We start from the raw sequence: 22,043 nt of genomic DNA, 5'->3' as shown, positions 1-22,043 counted from the left end.
AGCAAGTCTGTGTTTCACTGATAAGCATGAAGGTTAATTGGAATGTATGTCATTTATGTTAATTGGCATTTGAGTCATGTTGCAAAAGAAGGACACAAAAATGATGTTGGCGAGATATAGCACGGTTAAGTAAGTAAGTAAGTGGAAAATAACTGAAATGAGAGTTTTCAGCTACTGTATGGCAAGAAGAAACTAGTTAATGTGAAGAAAATGTATCACTGTGGGCAAACATGAGAAGAATGTCAGAGATAGGATGCTGTTTCTGCAACAAAAGGACATGAGAAAAGAGCAGAAGAAGCTGTTCAAGCTCGGGAAGGATTGTGAAGGCGAGAGGAGGAGGACACACTGTAAATGCTAAAGAGACTGCAGAGCCTCGAGTTACCCATGACACACATTAATCATTGGTGGCCTCTCTTCACTGCATGCGAATGTGTGGTGATGATGATGATCCTCCCCCTGCACCACTATCTCACCTACAGCTGTGACACAAACACCGGCCCAGGTGTCACATAAACGGCTCTCTTCTCTCCACATCTTTTCTCCTTTCCTATCCCTATGTTTTCTGCATCATCATTTCTGTCTACAACAACCCTCCCACCCAACCATTCTCCCCACCCACACACACACACACACACACACACACACACACACACACACACACACACACACACACACACACACACACACATACAGTATGCACTTGGTGATTTATCTTATCTTGCTCCCTCCCCCTTTCTAGTCGCTGCTGGCCTTGGACGGGTCCATGCCAGGCAGAAAGCAAGTGGCTAAAAGAAAAAGGTTACACTCATTATACGGATTAAACCTGTAAATGCCCTGTCATTGGTGTAATCAATGTGCCACCTCATTGCAGTGACTTATTGATCGATCTAGTCTGGGGGTCGTACACAGTGCATCGTTATAGCTTTGGAAGTAGAAGGGACTGCCTTTTCTTTCAGACCCTGGCCCTTCCACAGATGCACTCTATGAAGTCTCGATTACACTCTGGAACGGACTCCAACAAGGACAGCTGCAGACCCCACAGGCCAGCACTAAGTCTGTTTATAATAACCCGCTTGGAGAACCCGTTCCACACACTTGCAGAAGGTTGCTACGCTAAGGAGTGGCTGCACCGGAAAAAATTGGTTGTATGCGGATGTTCGAAAAGAGCTTATGTGTACTGATGACGGCATTTACATCACGTGGACTCCTGCAGACCCCTTGCGCATGTGAAGAGGGTACTTTTGGCTTAACAGTCCCTCAACCTTACTGGCAATGTACTCTAGCATGAGGTTCACTTCTGGCTGTCCAGTTTCTTGGTCTGATAGCAACATGACTATTGCATACCATGCAAACATGAATGCAGCAGCTATCAATGTGGACTGGTTAATACATAGGTCAGTAATGCACATTAAATGGCGTCCAGTAGGACACACACCTCCATGAGTGCTACAACTTTTTTTTTTAACCAAAATAGCATTAATAACTTTCATCCCCTATTAACTACTTTTTTTTAACACAAGGAGTTGAATACATCTGTATTTTGACTGTGGCATTGACTTTCCTTGTCGGTGGTCTTTCAGTAGTCTATGCGTTTCTATCACTAAAACCAAATTTAATGATATTTGTTGATAGGCAAACAGTCTGGCCAATAAGTGTGAAAAGATAACCAGTTGTTTTCAACAGAATTCGGTGCAAATCTACTTCATCATATTTTGAAGCTATCCTGGCAACAGACTCACAGAAAAATAGAACAAGAGGTGAAAAAAATCAACAACTATCCAATTATCTTAATGGTGGTAATTGATAAACATCTAAAATTGTGTTTTTTCTTTATCTGTAATTGTTTTTTACTCTGGCAGCTATGCTCAGTCCTATAAATCTAGCCCTCAATTAGAGTGAAAAAAAATTGCTGTTTCAAGAAATGCCTTAAGACAAACACAAATAGTAACAGACTACTCACTCAGAGCCGTGTGTACTAAAGAGAATAAAAGATTATTATAAGTAGAGTAATTTCTGAATTAAGTTAAGGGGGTGAAAACCCACAAAATGAGACAAAACAAACAAAAATTTAAGAACTCACACTGTTCCTAAAACCAGCCAAAAGGATGTTAAATTATATTTGTGTGAAAAGTCAACTGGAATTCTAATACCCGTCCAATCTTATCTGTCGGCTCAAATGAACAATAGTGACTCAATTAAGCCTAACTGAAAGGAGATATATTTGGCTTCTCTGAAAGTACACCCTTTACAGGGAGTAAAGAGGGAAGAAGGCAGAGTAGCTGCCCTGCCTCGCATGAAGCCGGCCTCTCCCAACCCCAGATCACACCAACCCATGGCTAAAAAAACATCAATTTGTGATTTCAAATAACACAGTCCATCTTTTCCCACAATCAAAGGAGCACTACCCAAACCACCCATTGCTTTTCTTTAGAACTCCTCTGTCCCTGCTGCATCAGTCTGATGGGGGAGGTATCAGGTGCGGGATGGAAGAAAATAATTGGTTTTGGTAAATAGATAGATGGAAGTGTGTTATTGGCCAAGTATGGGAAGCAGAGTTTGCATGCTTATCGTGCTGCACACTGCGGGGGATTCTTTGTTTCATAGCAGCCTTGCTAAGAGCCTTGCTTGCTAGTTGGGCAGGTGTGTTTTAAACCACTGTTGAAAACATCTCTCAGTATTCTGGTGTACACAACACCAAAGCAGGCCTGTTTCGAAGTTAATAATTTTACTTAACCCTTTGGAATACATATTTCTCTGATCTTTTTTTTCTTCAGGTCGATCACAGGAAGATGTGGAAGCTTAAACATACACGTTGCCTCAGGGAGCTATAGCAACGAGAGGTTGAAGCGTTAGGCCAAAGTGACTGGAATCTCTCACCTGTTGCTAAGTGGCAAATCCTTTAGCACGATTTGCTCTCCCAGAGGAGGTATCTTCCATTCGTCTGTACACCACAGGTCAGCTAACCCAAAATCAGCAGAGCCTCACATCACTGAGAAATGCGTCACTTGTAAATAGTGAGCATTTGAAAACTTTGAGCACTGTGCTGCGGCATTTGCCACAAGGGTGAGAGTGTATAAGTCTGGCTTGTCACTGCTAGAAGTAAGCTCCTGCAGTGTGAGGAGCCATATTAAAGTCTCCATCATTCACCATTTATTCCTCACCTTCAGTTATGGATGGAAACAGATGACCGGGGAATTGCTCCCTGTCTGACAAATGGCAGGATGGCACGGCTCTATAGGCTGCCCACCAGAAAACTGCCACTACTGAGGGAAAGGATGGGAACAAATCGCCTCCCGCTGCTCCAATTACCGAACCCGCTCATCTCACAGAGGGACTGCAGTCAACTCCATGGGAGGGGGATGGAAAAACACTAGCTTGTGTGAGGGCACATGATGATGGGGTCAAGGTTAAGATGACATCTCATTCTAATCAGTCATCAGCCTTAATTTGTTATTTCACTGAAGTGGACGTCCAGCAGACAGGTGACCCATGCAGTTAGGACATTGCTGCATAATTCAGTTAACTGATAATATAGTATGAAGTGCTTTACATTAAAAAAGAAAAAAACATGGAAGTGGTAAATAATCTATTCTAGTGTTCTAGTGTTCTAGTGAAAGAAAGAGCCAAGGGTTTTCTGTCCAGTTAGGACGTGATATGCTTAAGCTATGAGGCTATTCACTATTAGCTTAAGGGAATGAGGGAGTTACTAAGTTTTAAAAATAAAATCTGTGTAAGGAAGGGAGGGAAAGTGGGGGCTCTTTGTTAGATTTAAATGCTGCACTATGTTCTCTGTGACAGGCTGGTGGTAATTTATTGCCACAGCCATTAAGGTTATTAGAAAACTCACTCAAGAAGACAAATGGCAGCCTGGTTGGTCGTTGGTCTTCCGTCAGGGCTGACAAGGGAGACGCAGCACTCTTGGCTATTGACATTTTCACACCTAAAGCCAAGCTCTGCCAGCTGTATTGCAATTCAAACCCTGACTTAATGGCAATGAGCTAAATCATCCCTGGCCTGGGCGTACAACTTTTTTTTTAAATTTACTTTATAAGAGGAGGCGCATTCTGATAGTCAGCAACAGGGTACAGCCTTTTGAAATGGCCACTTCATAGACAGATTTTTTTGCCAGACAGAGCGATTAAAATGAATCCTGCCATAAATAACTACTATCACAAAGAGCCATTATGAGAGAACGTTAGGAGTGGCTAAATGAAAGCCATTTCTTCTGTATGACTGAGAGTGTAGAAGGAAGCAGGAGATGTGAGACAAAGGCCCTGTGTGACAATGTGCTTTTTCAATTTCAACATTTCTGAGGCCTATGAGTCATATTTCACTCAGTGGCCCAGAAAGAATGACAAATGATTCCAGTTGTGTTGCAGCAATTGAAAGTGAAAGGTGGCAGGCTATCAGCGAGGGCCCCACAATAACACCTTGTCCGTTTGCACAAAATAAGAGGATTAAAAACAAAGGCTGAGAAAAACCAAGAATACAAGTTTAAAGTTGGATGGAATGAACAGTTTAGAAGCTAGAAGGGACTACAAGTTTAAACTGCTTAGGGCTTTACAATTCAATTACAATATTAAATTATATAAAATGGTATTTGCGTGGTAAAATGTTGGTGTAAGGATGGTGCCCTTGGCTTATCAGATAATCACATGAAGTGTGTTGCGTGCCCGTAAAGATTTTAGATAAAGAATTGCACGAGAAGAAAGGTAAAAACAAATGGCAAGTTTGACAATAAACAAGATTTATCCTTCATGAACATCCACAGCAAGTTCAATGGAAATAAAGCCTTTTGTCTTATGTCCGTGATACTTTGTAATGAACCAAAGTCTGGCAAAAGGTTCATGGGCTCACCAAAAACAAATCGCCCTGAAACCAAGTTGCAGGACAATCTGGCGAGTAGTTCCAATTCTGCATGGGAACAAACATTCTGACAGAAGGACGACAAGAGAGCCTGAAAATCAGGCAGACGGAAGGACCTTAGTTATGTAATTGTGCAGGTCTAGAATGACCAACGCTGACCTTTCTTGACCCATCTGCGTACTAAAGCAAAAACACTGGCTGGCTGGGGACAGCATTTCAAAGAAATCAGTCAATTAGAAAGTGTAGGGATAACAATGCCATTTCATGTTGAATATGCATTTCATTTCAGGAAAAACAACAACGTACTTTTAATTTAAAACAGGTACCACAGGACATTAGAAAAAATAACAAAAATACTGTGTAGATGGTGTGCATGTGGTGGCCTAATGTGCACTAGTAAACACAGAGATACAGTAGGTTGTATGAATAACACGGTAATTTTAAAGTCTGGTGCTTTTGCACTGACATGTATTCCCGAGAGGCCACAGGCTGTGGAGTACTGTAGCTGAGTGTTGAATTGCTAATGGAATGTCATGTGAAAGGGAAGCTGGATGTACACGAGGGTAATGGTGATGATGACACTGTGCTTATAGCTCCCACAACAGTGTAGTTTGCGACATGTTTGTGTGTTTGTTGAGGTTAAAATGGTTCCATTACCTTGCATCAGGAAGCAGAAAGCCAACCGTATTGTATCAGAAAAATGACGATATTTCAAACAGCCACGCTCGCATTGTGTTTTGACCTGCAGCTAACGACACAGATTCTTTCCTGGTCACACGCGTAATGATTTTACTTTGTCCTTACAAGGCAGAGTAAGAGAAAGAGGTAGGCCTTCATATTGTCACATGTGAATTCTCCATGCTATGCTTTTATTGAAGATATGTATTGGTTTAGCGAAGGCCAAGGTTCATGGCAGACTGGGGTTAACTGCCACTCCCTGGCAGCCCAGATGGGAAAGTGATGTGCACAGAGGGAGGTCACTGTGTGTCAGTCTGCCAGCTAACACTTGCTCATTGGGAAACCGGCACGGTTCATTTAACTTCACAGGGCACCCACATCCTGCACAAACGCACAAACACACACACACACACATACACACGCACACACACACACACACACTGAGGCCCTCGCTCCATCAGCCTCTTCTGTGTGGCCTTGCAGGACTACTGCCTCCCTAGCCTTCCTAGGAAGGCAGAGTCACTCTGACTCATTAGGGTAATTGAGACAGGTCCTCTTGTGACTAAAAAGCCACTAAATTGCTACCTACTCTTGCATTTAAAAGACTACTTAATCAAGCCCTTGTGTATGTATGTTTTATTCTCTCTCTTTCTCATCATTCCCCTCCTCTTTCTTGTCATACCTTTCTTTTTATTCTTTTTTCCCTTCAGTTTGTCTGTGTCAGGTCATTGAGTTGGACACAGTGTGTGCTGCTAATTGCCAGTAAGGAAATGATCTTGGGGTTTGCCGTCTCTAAATGACATGTCCCCTGGTGTTGAGAAAGCCTCTGGTCCGTGGAAGTGTGAATGGGTGATGGCAAAGAAAAAAAAATGCTGATTTGTAGATGTTGGTAAGTAAGAAGGGAGGGGGTAGAGATTGAGTGAGGGAGGAGAGGAAAATCCACCACCTCAGCGATTCTGGGGACTGGGGCTGCTCTGAGCTGACAAAGACACCCAGATTGCGGCCAGAGGTTGTCTCAGCGAGGGGGGGGGGGGGTGAGCCAGAGCACCCGTCATGTAACAAGTCAGATTTAGCAATACTGCTGGGTCAGGTCAGACTCAGATTGAAGTTGGTGTCACGGCTGGCACAACACTGCTCGTCTCTTCTATTGCTCATCCATCTGAACACAAATTACTAAGCCTTCCTCGTTACGCTGGGAAATATAGACTGCTGCTTTGTGCGAATGTGGACACACACACACACACACACACACACACACACACACACACACACACAAACACACACACAAACAAACAAATCAAAACAAAAGTGACTATCCTGAAGATGCTGGAGGATGGATGGATGCACCCAATGTATTGTATTTTCTCTCAAGACTGCATACCAGCCTCTGGCCCAAGTAGATGAGGATAAAGTGAGATAAGGCAATGGCAACGCAGAGAGTTCAACAAACTACCTAGCACAAAACAGAGAAAAAAAAGGGAGGGCCAAGTGTCACCACAGAGACCTCTCTCTTTAATCATGCCCTAATTCTTTCTCTATTTCGGTCCCTCTTTCTCTCTATCTCTCTTTGGCTCACACTAAATATTTTTTTGTAACCACCTATCATTTTTTTTCTTTCCCTTTTTCTTATTTCTACAGCTCCACACATACACCTCCCTCCCTTTCTTTTTCCTTATCAGTGACAGGCTGGAAACAGAAGCGAGATAAGGAAACGCCAAAGCCAATACAAGGTGTGGTGGTCGAACACCCAGGCAGATTAGTCATTGACACGTTTGTCAGGTAACAATGGCAAACGCGCCGCTCAAACTGGTGAATGGAAACAGAAACAATGAGATAGATTTTGTCTCATAATGCATTATGGGCCCTGTAGCATTAACATCTTGAGCCAGACACATACAGTTCGTTCCCTGAGATGTGCCAGCACAAAATGACTAAAATGGAGCTGCTGCTGCTGCTACTACATACGTTAATCAGTTCCTGTCACTCGATCACACTGACGGACACACAAGCACACTTTTACACACATACATACAAACTAGAAATACACCAGGGTCTGCTTCATCACTCCCCTGCTCCCACTGTCAGGAGAGTGGAAGCTTTAACACTGTACTTGTGTGCAACAGTTTTTGTGCACTCATATCTACACATATCAGATTCACAGTATCTTTTTCAACAAATGCCAACACTAGTGTCAATCAGTTATGCTAACACTCACGTCCATCAAGTTATACTTAATTTAAACCGAGGGTACCACTGAGTCGAGCTGAGACGGGAGATGGGAAAATGTTCGGGTATGCTGCCGCTGTTCCAATAATTGCAACAACTTACTCCGTTCTGTGGTCGAGTTTCATCTGTGTTAGACAGTTTCTCTCTTAGTGTCACCATCAGGGATGATGTATTTTTAGGGACAGCTAACCAATAATTGCTGCTATTTTGTCACCTATGGATCACACTGAAGTACTTTGCACCCCATCTGTGGCAATAATGTGTTTCGGTGTGCTGCAGTTTGTGGATTCCTTTTTAAGGTCAAGCTATTTTTTCCTCACCTCTGCCATAGTTCTTATTATCGGTGAGACAGTGTTCACAGCACATGTCAACTGGCCCTATGCTGTGTTTTTCCCTTTGGAAATCCCAAGTGTGAAAGGGCTAATTAAAACCCCTTTTTTAACTTAACCTTTAACCTTAACCTCCTAACTAACTTATAGCTAGGGCATATTTCAGAATTTTGTAAAGTAGTTACAGTTCTTCAAATTACATCCCCATAACTAGATTATTTTTCTAAATAAGAAAATGTTTTATTGCCAAGTCCTTTTTTACGCATACAAGGAATTTGTCTTGGTGTTGTTGATGCATGTCACACACGCTCTAAATAGAAGAAGGATCCGAAGAATATAAACAGTATAAGTATAAATATACTGTATACACACAGTATGTATTAACTAAAAATATTAAAAATAAGATAGAATAAAATAAGTTAAGTAAAAAGGGAAAACTGTTCTTGTGGCATGCCAGAAGGTATTGACTCACAGAGTTTGTGATGATGTTCAGCTCCTACTTGTGGTTATGGAGGACGGTAGTTCCCAGGAAGCAGAAAGACTCCACAGTGTCAACTGGGGAGTCATAGAGGGTGATGGGGGCAGTTGACTGCAACTCAGAGGGAAGCCGGTCCTGTTTCTGAACAAAAAGCCAAGCTTTTGACGCAGTTTACCAAGGTTAAATAGATGATACGTTATTCAATTGTAATTTTTTCATTAACAGAAGTACTGTATTTCTTTTTTTGTGATCCAATAATACAATATTATAATAATATGCAATGTTTTAACACGGCAATATTAAACCTAGTCACACTAGACAAAAGGAAATTCTGTAATCTTTTTCTCTTAAGTGCATGAACATGTATTTTGTTTTATTGTTTTATTTTGTATTGCTATGCAAGTGCAAAGTTAAGGTTTGCATGAGAGGTGTAACTTCTCAATGTTAACTGAATAGAAACAGTGAAATAGTGTACAGCGATATCATCTGCATATGTATACTTTAAACACCTTTAATAGAATGTGGCAGGTGTTAGGAATGTAGCTGTCACTTCACTTACACACTGATGAATTTCTGATGAACTAGTTGGAGGCATTACTGCTGCTCAAGCCAACAGAATATAATATTTGTCAAATTAAATGATTAAAAAGTTTTGATAATTTTGTTTATTTATTACACCAGTAATTTAATATTTTAATACTAAAGTAACAGCTGAGACAGTGCTATAAGTGTCTGTATATTTAGACGGATGTGGACTTAGAACGTAGTGCACTAAGAATTGATTCTGACACAGTACTGTTGACGGGCAGGACAACTTGGACATTGGACAATATTTGCTTAGGTCACTGCTATGATGCCCTTTTGCTCGAGTCAATTTACAAATCCAGTAAAACTATCGAAATCACGCTGGAAATATAAATTATATAAAATAGCCTGTTCGTGCAAACCTGACAAGCCAGATGGTTTGTTACACAAAACCATCTACTATCGCCTCCATCACCACGACCGTAGCTGCCAGTAGCACCTCACCGGACGCTGATTGCTGTGGTAAGCTGATAATTCGGACAGATATAGAACAGGTAGAATTTATTATTGTTCACTGTTTACATATGTGTATTAGATGTGTATATAAAGTGTAATTTCCACATAGGGGATTAATAAAGAGTATAAATTATAAATTAAATTATAAATGATATGCAAGCTTGTGTATGCAAATTTTGATAAATGCAGCCCCTGGACTTCAGAGGCCTTTCTTTCCCAAAAGCCCCCCAGAGACAAAGACTAAAAGTGTATTCCAGTCAGCCACCTGCCACTTTAAATGGTACTTCACTCAAGAGAACAGCCATGAGTTCTACTCCCTTAACATGTTGCCATTTAGAATTATTACTTCTGTAATGGGGTGAAAACCAGACTAGAGCATGGAACAGGAAGCAATTCAATGTTTCTTTCAGGCTTTCTTCTTTTGTCTTCAAACCAATAAACCCAATTTAATAGTATTGTATTTAAGAGTATGAGGGAAAATAAAACTGGCTTTTTGTCCCTTAGTTCCCCAAAGTTTTCGTTTTTCTCCCAGACAGCTGCCGCTGGCTCAATTAACTATTGATCAGATTTGTGGAACCAAATGTAAATAATTAACAAAAGTGCAGATAGCATCTGCGGCTCTGCAAACAACTTTAATACAGAGGCCTCTGTGTCTATGATCAATAGGGCATGGGCAGCATGCACATCAGCCACTGCGAGGGCCTCTGCAAGGTGGACACAGACAGAGAAAATCACATTTTTATCAGACATCGCAGCTGTGTCAGCAAAAAACATCAAGACCACAGAAGTAATCAGCCAGTGGCTGTTTTATTGTAGATACCAGAGTGGGGAACACTATCTGTCTTTGACATTTAGAGGTAATCTAATTAATTCACTGACGTGGCACACTGACAGGTAAAACTAAAATTGTTGTTGGTGAAGCACTGAGGTGCAATTGGACTTTTTCATACAGGAACTCCATTGAGAATTATGTGCTCCAATGAAAATCCATCATTCTATAAGCAGCTCTGAGAGAAGTGATAGACTGGTTGTGCCCAACAAAGCATGTGTCAGTAAAGATGTAACATACTGAAGAGAGAAAAGCACAAAGCTCCTTGGGGAAGGAAGTACTGCATGGCACTGTTGGGGGGAATTGTGCGAGGGCCTCTAGGTAACCCTATTTGAATATGAATGTGTCCCATGATCCAAATCAAGGGCACTGACAGGGGAACCTTTAACTACAACTACCTCCAGTGAGTGTGTGTGTGTATGTGTGTATGTGTGTGTGTGTGTATGTGTGTGCGTGTGTGGGTGCGCAACTGATCACTCTGTGCAACCATCAGCCACCGCATTTTTCCAAGGTACTTTGTACAGTGCATTAATCACAGGGACCCTTGAGCGCTTCTACGGATCCAAATATTCCGACCTTGAGGTTACAAGAAAGACATTAGTCCTGATCCATTCAAAGTATTGGAGACAGGGAGAGGAGCAGAGGGAGGGGGCAGAAAAGCTTTCAAGGTAATGAAATTCTGCCATAATTTAAAGGAAAAGACTTGTGGGGACAAGCCTGAGCCAGAGTAAGAAGGAAAAAAAAGATTAAATTGGATTTTTTTCTTTTTCCCCTTTATTTTAAATTAGGCTTAAGTGCATGTGGGGGGTAGTTTTTCTTTGTCTTTTTTTTCCAACAAAAGCATGATAACAGCATTAACGTCCAGAATGAATTGAATCATTTCCAAACCAATTAACCTTTGACAGAATGGATGAGTGGACAGGAATGAGAATGGTGCATAGGGGAAGGGAGAGAGAGAGGTAGGTGGAGGCGAGTGGGCAGCAGTGTGCAGGAACAGGGCTCTGACCGGCAGGGACCTAGCATTTGGGGGGCGGTTGCTGACTAAGAGCATGGCATGAACGGGTCTTATTGGGCTCCAAGAGATACCGCATTCAAACACGTCAATCTGAATGGGGACAATGACACCTACTCTCTTACTTCAAGCCACAAATGTTCAATGACATAATGTTTCAATCCTAGTTGGATCTTCATCAGATCAAAATGTCTGAATCGCAGACCTGCATCATATATGTATGAAAGGGTATTGATTAAAAAAGTAAATAATAGTAGGCACCAAGACCTAAATTGGGTACAAGATTCAGGGAACTCAATATCCCGTCCCTCTCCCTCCTTGTCTCTGTCCTGTCCATCCTGAATGATAGTAGAGGGGTTGGCAGTTAACCCCACTTATTCTTTATGCTGGCTCTCACTACCTCTCTCCCTCTATCTGTCTATTTCCATTCCTCCCTTGTTGGCTCACACACAGCTGCAGCCGGTCCATTAAGTTAATTAAAGGCTCCATTTTGAGCTGGAGCCCGCTAGCAAATACGAGTGCCAATCAATAGATCTCTGGCTTATTTTGTGGGAGGGAGGGGTTACAGCACTGGTGCTGCATTTGGGGACATGATTTGTAGTGTTGGCAGGTGAGCCATGTCCCTCTCTGTCTTGTCCTCTGTCTCTGTCTTATTTGGTAGCCACCCTGCCCCTTCCACAATCTCCTTCCCGCTCTTCACTGTGAAGCCATCTATCACTTCGCCTTCCTTTCTTTACCCCCAGCTATCCACGGCTTTTCCATCTGCCTACGAGGAGTCACAGTCCTGTGTTTCACTACAAGAGAGCGTGTGCAACTGTGAATTTGTTTTCATCACCATCTGCACAGGGGAGTCAGCTGTGTGGGGTTACAGCTGGGGTTGGAGGTGTGGGAGGCTGCGTTGGGCATTAGCGGAGCTGAGATCAACAGGGTGCCCAGAGGGATTATGTGAGCTTGGGGACCAGGAGAGGAAGTAGCCGTAGGACAGAAGTGGAGGGTTTCACTATGAGAGACTGCACAGCGTTCCAAAGATCACTACATGCAATGAGAAGCTAATTTTCCATGTCTAAAGGTGTCAACATAAGCTGTGAGAAGAGAAGATGATCTTGAGAAGCGTTGTATGTGCAGTGTGGAATTTTTCAAGATAAAGCTCCCAATTGCTGGAAATGGGGATCATGAAAAAATCATTAATTAATTAATGCAACTCTACACCCATATAATGTATGTGCAGCGTCACATAGACAGGACTAACAATATAAACCGCTTTACATTGATTCACATAGAAAGTCATCATCAGAAATGAAAAAAAATGTCTCTGTGTTCCTCCATTTTCAAAAATCCATGTTTTGCTATTGTCTCATAAGAGACTCGCGTAAGAGTGGAAGGCCCAAGCTAAACAACCATCATCAGCTTCATGTGGCGTTCATCTGCTATGAATAAGGGCTGAGGGCGGCAGGCGGTGTAGCAGTTTGAAATCCGCATACAAGCTCTCTCTGCTGGATGCCTCTGCTCCAACAGTCCCTCCATTCTTGCAGTCTCACCAACAGCATGGCAGTGGCACAGCTCATCGGGCTTCTTCCCAGCAGTCATTCAACAATTCTCTCCCTCCAGGGAGGCAGCCCATACAGGCCTGATGGTTTGTCAGAGTTGTTTGTTGGAGGACTTTTCATTCCACCTCCTTCCTCTACTCCTCCTCTTTCTCTACTCATCTCTCTTTTATTGCCAATGAGAATGCCTGGTGCTTTTTCCACTTCTCTAATCTAAACTCCCTCCTTCTCTCTGCTCTCTCCTCTCAGAGAAAGCCCAGGGGGGCTTGTTCATATTCTCTCCTCTTATTGTGTTTCATCTTTTTTCCTTATGACACAGAACTATCCCCCCCCCAGAGTACCCAGCTTTCAGCCAAGGAGCTGGAGAAAACGCATGGTTAACCCCATTTTATTCTGACTATTCAAAGGTTCCCTGACAAAGCTCTAGAGCTCAGAGCAGATAAGAAATCATTCACATAGAGTAGAAGAGAAGGTTTGGTATGCATTCAACAGAGGTAGAAGAGAAGGCCATTTTCTTAGTTTTTTTGCATTTCTAAGCAATATGTTGCACCACATTGTGCAGCGTACACACAATGGAAGAGCTCACTTACCAAAGAACTGAAACAGCTGGTGTGAAAGTGCTGTGCTGCTGTACCTTTGGCTGGCTATATTATCTCTTCCTAGATGGGTTACTTTCTAATATCTGTGTAGAACTTCAGGGGATAACACAATGTTACAGTAAGCCCTTGTCAATCATACACTTGACTTTATCTATGATATTTCATAAAATTCAATTTATGATGTGAGACAACGCAACTGTTATGTTCCTATAGGTCCATATGCATACTGTTAAATAATTGACAGAGAGCAGCATTCGGCTGGGATTTGACTCCAAAGCAAAATGATGTACCCATGCCATGTAATATAGCTGCTCCATAAGGTATGACACATAAAAATGTAAATGGTTAGATGGTTGGAAAAGAGGGAGGGAGAGAAATAAGGCTTTCTCCATTGCTGTTTCTGCAATGACCTCATCTCTTTTTCACCCCACTCTTTTGCTCTTGCTCTATTTCATTTTTTGGTCTTTCTGTCTCTCTATCTTTCACTCTCGTATTAAGCGCACACTCCCACTGCGTTTCTTAAGCACATGCTCCCTCATCCTCGGTCACCCTAACCACCTCATTTCTCCAGCACTCCCTCCTCTCCAACTCTCACTCTGTGCGTAATTCAATCATCCCAAGGAGATGGATATCCGTCCCCTAGGAGCGCTTACGCTCTCCATTTCCTAAAGCGCTTGATCAGATTAATTGATTGTCGTCGTCCCCCCCCCCCCACATCTCTGCGTCCCTTCTGCCAACTGAGGCTGCTGTGGTGGTGGAGGGTGGGAAGAAATCAGGTTTGCATTGATATTTTTATAAAATGGCTTTTTCCTTCTGCCCCCAGACAGACCCCGTAAAATGACAAAGGGGAATGGATAAAGTACATGAGCTAGTAGAAGGAGGGGCGGTGGGCAACATGGAAGTGTGGAAGCCTGCAGAAACAGACAGGCAGGATTTAGAAAGAGGACAAAACAACAACCTGGAGGGTACAGGAGACACAGGGCTGAACAGGAGATCAAGGGACAAGATAAAGCAGATAGGCGATCAATGAAATGAAATAAACAAGGCTGTTGTATAGCACATGTGAGGTGAGTGTGTGTGCATGCATCTGTGTACCATGATGTTTAGCTGCAAGCCCGCAGATGGGAGACTCAAACCAAATCCCACAGGGAATGAAGGAAGACCTCAACTCATCCATTATAACAGTGAGCCAAGCGGCTGCCATGTCTTTTGATTGCTGAGTCCCTGTGGAGGTCTCTCTCTCTCTCTCTCTCTCTCTCTCTCTCTCTCTCTCTCTCTCTCTCTCTCTCTCTCTCTCTCTCTCTCTCTCTCTCTCTCTCTCTCTCTCTCTCTCTCTCTCTCTCTCTCTCTCTCTCTCTCTCTCTCTCTCTCTCTCTCTCTCTCTGGCACTGGGGATGGCAGTAGATTATGGTGCGGTTCCAGGCCTTTGGCTTCAACTTTATGGCAGGGGCCAAATACACAAAAACATACAACACACACTCATTCACACACACATAAACTTGGAAGCAAACACAAACACATAGGAACACAAATACACATAGACAGGGATAGCAACTTGCTCGTCTCTCTCTTATCTATCCGCTGCACATGTTCCCCATACGTGTAAAGCTTTTACCTGAGCGCGCCATTACAGCTGAGGCTTTTACCTCTTGAGAGCCAAATTACCTTTCAGATATAACCTTCCCTTTTTCAACTTGCCCTTGACATTTTAGTTCACTTGCATTCCCGCTGTACATATAGACTCAAACACACACTATAAAGCCACACGAACACCAGACCTTAAGCACACGCACAGACACACACACAGACAAACACACAAATACACAAAGTTGCATAAGTCTTTGTCAGTTAGACCTCAAACATTTTGTACACAATCTTCTTCTTTATTTACGGTAACTAAGTTCAAACAAATACTGTATGTTTGCAGGATAGAGCACACAGCTTTGGCAGGATCATACTATAACCACAGAGCTGACTATGTTCTTTTAAGCTGCAAAGCATTTCATACTTTGTAAAAACAAGTAATACTAGCACTCTACTTATTGCCATCTAATATATGTATATACAGTACTGTTTACATTGTAGATTATCACTGAAGGCATCAAAACTATGAATGAACACATGTGGAATTATGTACTTAACAAAAAAGTGTGAAATAACTCAAAACATGTCTAAAATTCTAGTTTCTTCAAAGTAGCCACCCTTTGCTCTGATAACTGATTTGCTCACTCTTGGCATTCTCTTGATGAGCTTCAAGAGGTAGTCACCTGAAACGGTTTCCCAACAGTCTTGAAGGAGGTCCAAGAGATGCTTAACACTTGTTGGCCCTTTTGCCTTCACTCTGCGGTCCAGCTCTCCCCAAACCATCTTGATCGGGTTCAGGTCCGGTGACTGTGGAGGCGCAGCACTCCATCACTCTCCTTCTTATTCCAATAGCCCTTACACAGCCAGGAGGTGTGTTTGGGGTCATTGTCCTGTTAAAAAATAAATGATGGTCCAACTAAACGCAAACCGGATGGGATGGCATGCCGCTGCAGGATGCTGTGGTAGCCATGCTGGTTCAGTATGCCTTCAATTTGGAATAAATCCCCAACAGTGTCACCATCAATGCCCTCACCACCATCACACCTCTTCCTTCATGCTTCACGGTGGGAACCAGGCATGTAGAATTCATCCAGTCACCTGTTCTGCATCGCACAAAGACACGGCGGTTGAAACCAAAGATCTCAAACTTGGACTCATCAGACCAAAGCACAGATTTCCACTGGTCTAATGTCCATTCTTTGTGTTTCTTGGCCTTTTCTTAGAACAGTTGTTCTAGAGATGTGTCCGCTACTAGAACTCTGTGTGGTATTCCTCTGGTCTCTAATCTGAGCTGCTGTTAACTTGCAATTTCTGAGGCCGGTGACTCAGATTAATTTATCCTCAGCAGCAGAGGTCATTCTTGTTCTTCCATTCTTGGGGCGGTCCTCGTGTGAGCCAGTTTTGTTGCGCTTGATGGTTTTTGAAACTGCACTTGAGAACAGATTCAAAGTTTGTTTTCACAATTAATCATGTACTTTCTCAAAATCTCATGATGCAATATTTTTAATATTAACATTGATTAAAATGACTCTGTGTTAAATGAATTGGTTGGTATCAAACTGATCAAACTGAGAATCCCTACCACAATCTGCAGTTATATGTAAGATAGTCGCAAGACTGCTCACACAGGTCAATTTTATAGGGCTGCCCAGCGTGAAATAGTTGAGCAAATTTCTAAAGGTAGGCAATGTCATAAGCTAATACAGCATATTAAACCTGCCGCTGCATGCTAAAGTCATCTAGCAATCAAAGGAGTCATTTTCCAAGAGTAACTTAACACAAGTTGAAAATCAGTTTCTTTTACAGTGCCTCTAGTGGTTTAAAGTTTCATCTCAAAGATCTCCATTTCGTTCTGTTTGGGGGAACCTATGGCGATAAGAGGTCATTACAGTCCTTTTTTGGGGGATCTTACTTCAAACAGATTCAGTTTTGCCTATTAATTTTCCCCCGAGAATGTCGCCACAGACACGCAGTTCGTTGTCTGGCTTAACAGGGCTGGCTTATAAAGCCTGACATCTGGTGTGTCTCTTACATTCTCCTCCCCTTCCGCTATCTCCACTATCTATATCTATATTGCTGCAGGCTTAGCGCCGCCCAAGACAATTGTTTAAAAAAATCAACACCGAGTGTTTTACTATACCAGAATGTCAACTCAGCCAGAACATGTGTTGTGAAGATACAAATACAAGAGCTTTTATCATTTTGTTAACTCATTCTACTATAGACAGTGATTTACAGACATTTTTTTACTTTGCATTATTAGTCATTTAACTGATGCTTTTACATTGGTTGGTGTATTGCAGTGGGACTCGAACCCAGGTCTCGAACACCAAAGGCATGTGACATATCCACTGTCATATCACCACCATTTGAATGAAAAACGTCAAGATTATTACTTACTATATGCAGCATTAAGACAGTAAGTAATATATACATTATTTAGGGTGTGTTATGTAATCTTGAACTATACTCGCAGGTGCAACAGAGCATAGTTCTGACATTCTATCTAGCCTGTTTTATGTATGTCATGGTCATGTTGGCTGTTTTGCTGCAGTGCAGAGGCAAACATGTACAGACAGCATCTTCAGCAAGCTGAACTCCTGACCTAAATACACAGACACATCGATACAGACAGTCAAACTGATACACATATACAGTACACAAATGCATACACACGCTGTATGTTTGAGTACACAGCACACAAACTAAATCAACAAACTATTTATTTTTCTTTCCGAAAGACTCTCTCTCTTTCTTACTTTCACCAGACTTTTTATTTGCTTGGGGGCTGAGCTCTCAGACTGGGATTGATCCGGAGCTGCTGTCTTGAACCTGTGCCCCGAGGGCAGCTCAGTGCAAACACGCCGCAGCCCCTCTCCACTTACTCCTATCATGGTTACACTCTGTTACACCATGCCCGCATTTAAACCCACACAACAGACGCACAGCAAGTGCCACCTCTACCTGAACTGCTTTAAACAGACAGAAGGCAAATGAAGACTGATTTTAAGGAAACACTAATCATATTTAAAAAAAGGAATATCCTCCACTGAAACAGAATTCATAAGTCAAAGTCAAACTGGAAAACCCCAAAACCCAAATAATTGCTTTTGAGGAGGCTATTTAAATAACTAGTGTGTGTATAAGTATTGGGGGATAATCAACAGCAGCGCTGGGGATGACAGCAACAATTTCATACACCACATCCCATTTGCTGAGTGCTTTTTCATGCACAGAACACAAAATAAATCCATTATTTTTTGCAAATGCAATAATTCATTTGAACATTTTACATAAATAATTCATACAAAGAGAGCTTTTACAGTGTTTTCACCTGAAGACAGACAGCTAACTAGCGGGAAAACTCACTCACCCACCCACCCTTCCTTCTTTCTTTGAAGAAAGAAAAACGTGAGGGAAAGGATATAATTTGTTTTATTCGTTTACTGTTGCTTACTATAAATAAATGTCATTAAGAGTGGTTACTGCACGGCGGCTGTGAAGTTATGAAATAGCTGCCAGCATAGCGGGGGCTGACATAAAGCAACCTGGTGATTATAGAATCCATCCATCCCACATACAGTGCAAGTCAGGAGTATAATGGCTCTGTGGAGGCTTGCATATGGAAACACACACACACACACACACACAGTACACACAAATACATATACAATTAGTCCCAGTGTTTTCCTTGAGTTCCTATAGAGTTTGTAATTGATTTATTCTTTGATTGGTGCTGCAAGACAGGTGGAGCCTTCAAGAGCACTAATCTACACTGCTTCCTACAGGATAACAGCCCAAATTGGTCTTGTGACTATGGATGAATATGGGAGAAACTGTCATCATCATCATGTTCAGCTAAGCAGATAATGATGACGCCAAATGCTGTTTGCACAGTAGCTATCAAGTCTTCAAATTCAACCACCACAACTGCTTGACAGGAAGGGTGGATTCAAACAGTAGCTTGTGTTTCTCAAAGTTGTGTGTAGATGTTCATTAAAAAACATTCTCTCTGAAAAATATTTTCTTCATGGCTTGATTATTGTTATTTTTCTTCTTTTAAAGCCTTTATCAATTAGGCCCAAAAGCTTTGCATTTGCTCAAAAGGTTGCTAGTCAGTGAGAGCACCTAGCCTGTATTCCTATTCTGACATAAAATGTTCCCTGATGGCAAAATGTAGCACCCTAGCCTTTTTGTTAAAGGCGTTTGAAAACCACAAGCATGAGTCAATCCTTACGAGAAGGCAGAGTTCCTACCTTCCATGCAATGCGGTTGCCTTTTGTGTCATGCTCAAGTGCCATAGGGAACTCTCCACGCTCGTAGAACTTGCGAAAGGCGGTTGGTTTAGAAGGGCGCTCCTGAAAAGCCCCTGCAGCCGGGGGACCCACCACCTGGTCAAACACAAAGAAAATGGGAATGAAGAGAAGGGCGCCAAACAAAGAAATAAACAGAAAAAGACATACACAGCAAGTAAAAGTTTTGTTTTATGAAATCAGAATTGACGGTTTTCTCCTACAAGAATTGAATCACTCCCACTGCCTCTTCTTAAAAGTAATTCAGAGAGACACATGTGCCTGCTCCTCTGCTGCTCTAAGGAAGGCAAAACACACATATTGTGCGTGCGTGCGTGTGCGTGCGTGCATGCGTGTGTGCGTGCGTGTGTGTGTGTGTGTAGGCCCTGTAGCCAGAGGCACTGCCAGAGGCATTGTTAGAATCATCTTTTCTCTGCCACCATATTGGATATGTGCTATTACTGCGCCACTGAAAGCCATTGGGACTCCTATCACATCAGCCATAGTGTCTGCTGCTATTGTTGTGGGGCCATTGGTGGTGGTAACCTTACAACAGATGTAAGTAAATGCAACACGTTGTAGTAGAGAGGAGAGGGAGAAAAGATTTTAATATTGTCTTCTATAGGAAAACCACTGATGCTACTATTTAATTTTTAAAGATGTTGTCCTTAACGTGTTGAGAAATACTACAAAGATGATGGGTTGCCTCAAAAGGACAAATTACCCCCAAATACCTGCAAAGAAACAGTTATACTGAATCAAGGATGTGACTGGAACTTCTCACTAAGGACCCAATGTGCAGATTGTTCAAGTGGGAGCCAATCATGTACTTCAGGGATATGGATTTATTTGATTGAAAACATTAGAGCTTTGCAACAGCATGTTGTAGTGGACGAATGACAGAATGTTGGAGCCAGTCGTTTTCCTGTCTTTCCCTTGTCTGCATCCCTTGCCATCTGTGTCGCGCTGCCACATGACTGGCAGATGTGTTGCTGTCATTAATCCTCAGATTACCACCCATTGAGAAAAAGAATTTTACCACAGCAGCCCACAGGCAGAGCAAAGCAGGACTGGGATGTGTTATCTTTGGCAGGGCTGCCTAAGATTGGTGTGTGCAACTTGAGAGATTTTAAAGGGTTTTAGTCTATTACTACGATGCTCCTCAACAGTAGGTGGATGTTTTCCATGTTATATTATTCACTAGTGTTGCCTGTTTGTTGCATAATTCAAAAACAAAAATAGATAGAAGAAGCCTCAAACCACAAGTGTAGCTCAGTAAAACTGCCACCAAGGAATGATGCAATATAAAATAAAGTTTCAAGTAAGTAAGTTACATGTGTGACGTGGTGTAGCTGGTGCCATGGCTAGGCTCAAGAGAAACAAGAACAAAGGGAGAAACAATTATGAGGGACTGAGTGCACTCACTGCATTTAAACAGCCCTAATGCACCGTGGGATTGCAGAGAAGTCATTTCAAATGAATTTGTTTGGAGCATTTGTATACCATGCAAGGGAATGTTATGCTGATTTAATAGGCACAGGTTTGTGTACCTGCAGGAGAAAGACTACCTTAAGAAAATGACTGTGACTGACAATGCATGTAAAACACAAGGAAAGGCACATTTCAGTTTCACCTACTGTACTACCCTTAGAGAAATCCATCACAACAAATGATACATGTATGCCGGCTATGGTCTTTACTTCACTACTGTGTTTTCTTTTGAGTATCATTTTAGTTGCAAAGGGGTGCCCTGGTAGCTCAACTGGTTGAGCGTTTGGCCCATGCATGAAGGTTCAGTCCTTACCACAGTGACAAGGGTTAAATTCCAACAGAAGGGCCCTTTGCTGCATTTTGGCTCTCCCTCCTTTCCTGTCTACATATCTTCTATCAATTAAAGTCCAAAAAGCCCCAAAAATAATCTTTAAACTTCTGAAAAAAAAGTTAGTTGTTTAGCAGTCAGGAATAGGTGTCAGCTTGCCTCAGTAGAATAATGTTTCTGTCTTATCACATTAAGTACAAAGTTTATGTTAATACAAGAATTCAATTCCTGTTGTTGTTTCATTTAGACTCGTCATCACAGGCTTGAGTCCTTCAAACTAAATCAGTGCTTGAGTTTCTTCAGTGTAACTGGGTGGAACACTGAATGTAACAGTAAGCAATTAAATTGTTTGCTCTGCACTCCACTTTTCAAGGTTGATATATATATATATATATATATATATATATATATATATATATATATATATATATATACACACACACACACTGTATGTTTGTTTTATATGTATATTTTTATATTTATGTGAAACAGTGTACATCTTATATGTCTGATAATAAAGTGAAATCAAATCAGATATGTTTGTCTTCCCTGTTTTCTCTCTGTCTTTGTTCATTCCTTTCACTGCAGGACTTGTTTTGCAGCCCTGGCTGTGGAAATGGGAAGCTGTAAAGCTTGCAAGATCAGCACTGCTCCAGCCTGCAGGAGTGACAAAGCCCTCATATCCAGATAGCTACAATGGCGGTTGAGCCACGCTGCACGGGGAGGCTAAAAATAGCTCAGACTGG

General features: G+C 42.0%; 1 protein-coding gene across 2 annotated transcripts in view; it reads right to left on the bottom strand.

The window, feature by feature from the left end:
• pacrg (PARK2 co-regulated) overlaps window positions 1-22,043 on the bottom strand; it is a 128,604-nt gene that overhangs the window by 89,646 nt on the left and 16,915 nt on the right. Inside the window, exon 2 of one of the 2 annotated variants that reach the window (XM_034858887.1) lies at window positions 19,443-19,577. The exons of the other annotated variant lie outside the window; for it this stretch is intronic. Coding sequence (XP_034714778.1) covers window positions 19,443-19,577 — 135 coding nt within the window. The remainder of the gene's footprint in view (window positions 1-19,442; window positions 19,578-22,043) is intronic. 2 annotated transcript variants of the gene reach the window in all.

The sequence above is a fragment of the Etheostoma cragini genome, chromosome 20 (genome assembly GCF_013103735.1).
Source record: "Etheostoma cragini isolate CJK2018 chromosome 20, CSU_Ecrag_1.0, whole genome shotgun sequence".
In the NCBI taxonomy this organism is placed as follows: domain Eukaryota; kingdom Metazoa; phylum Chordata; class Actinopteri; order Perciformes; family Percidae; genus Etheostoma; species Etheostoma cragini.
This window is presented reverse-complemented; position numbering and strand designations above follow the sequence as displayed.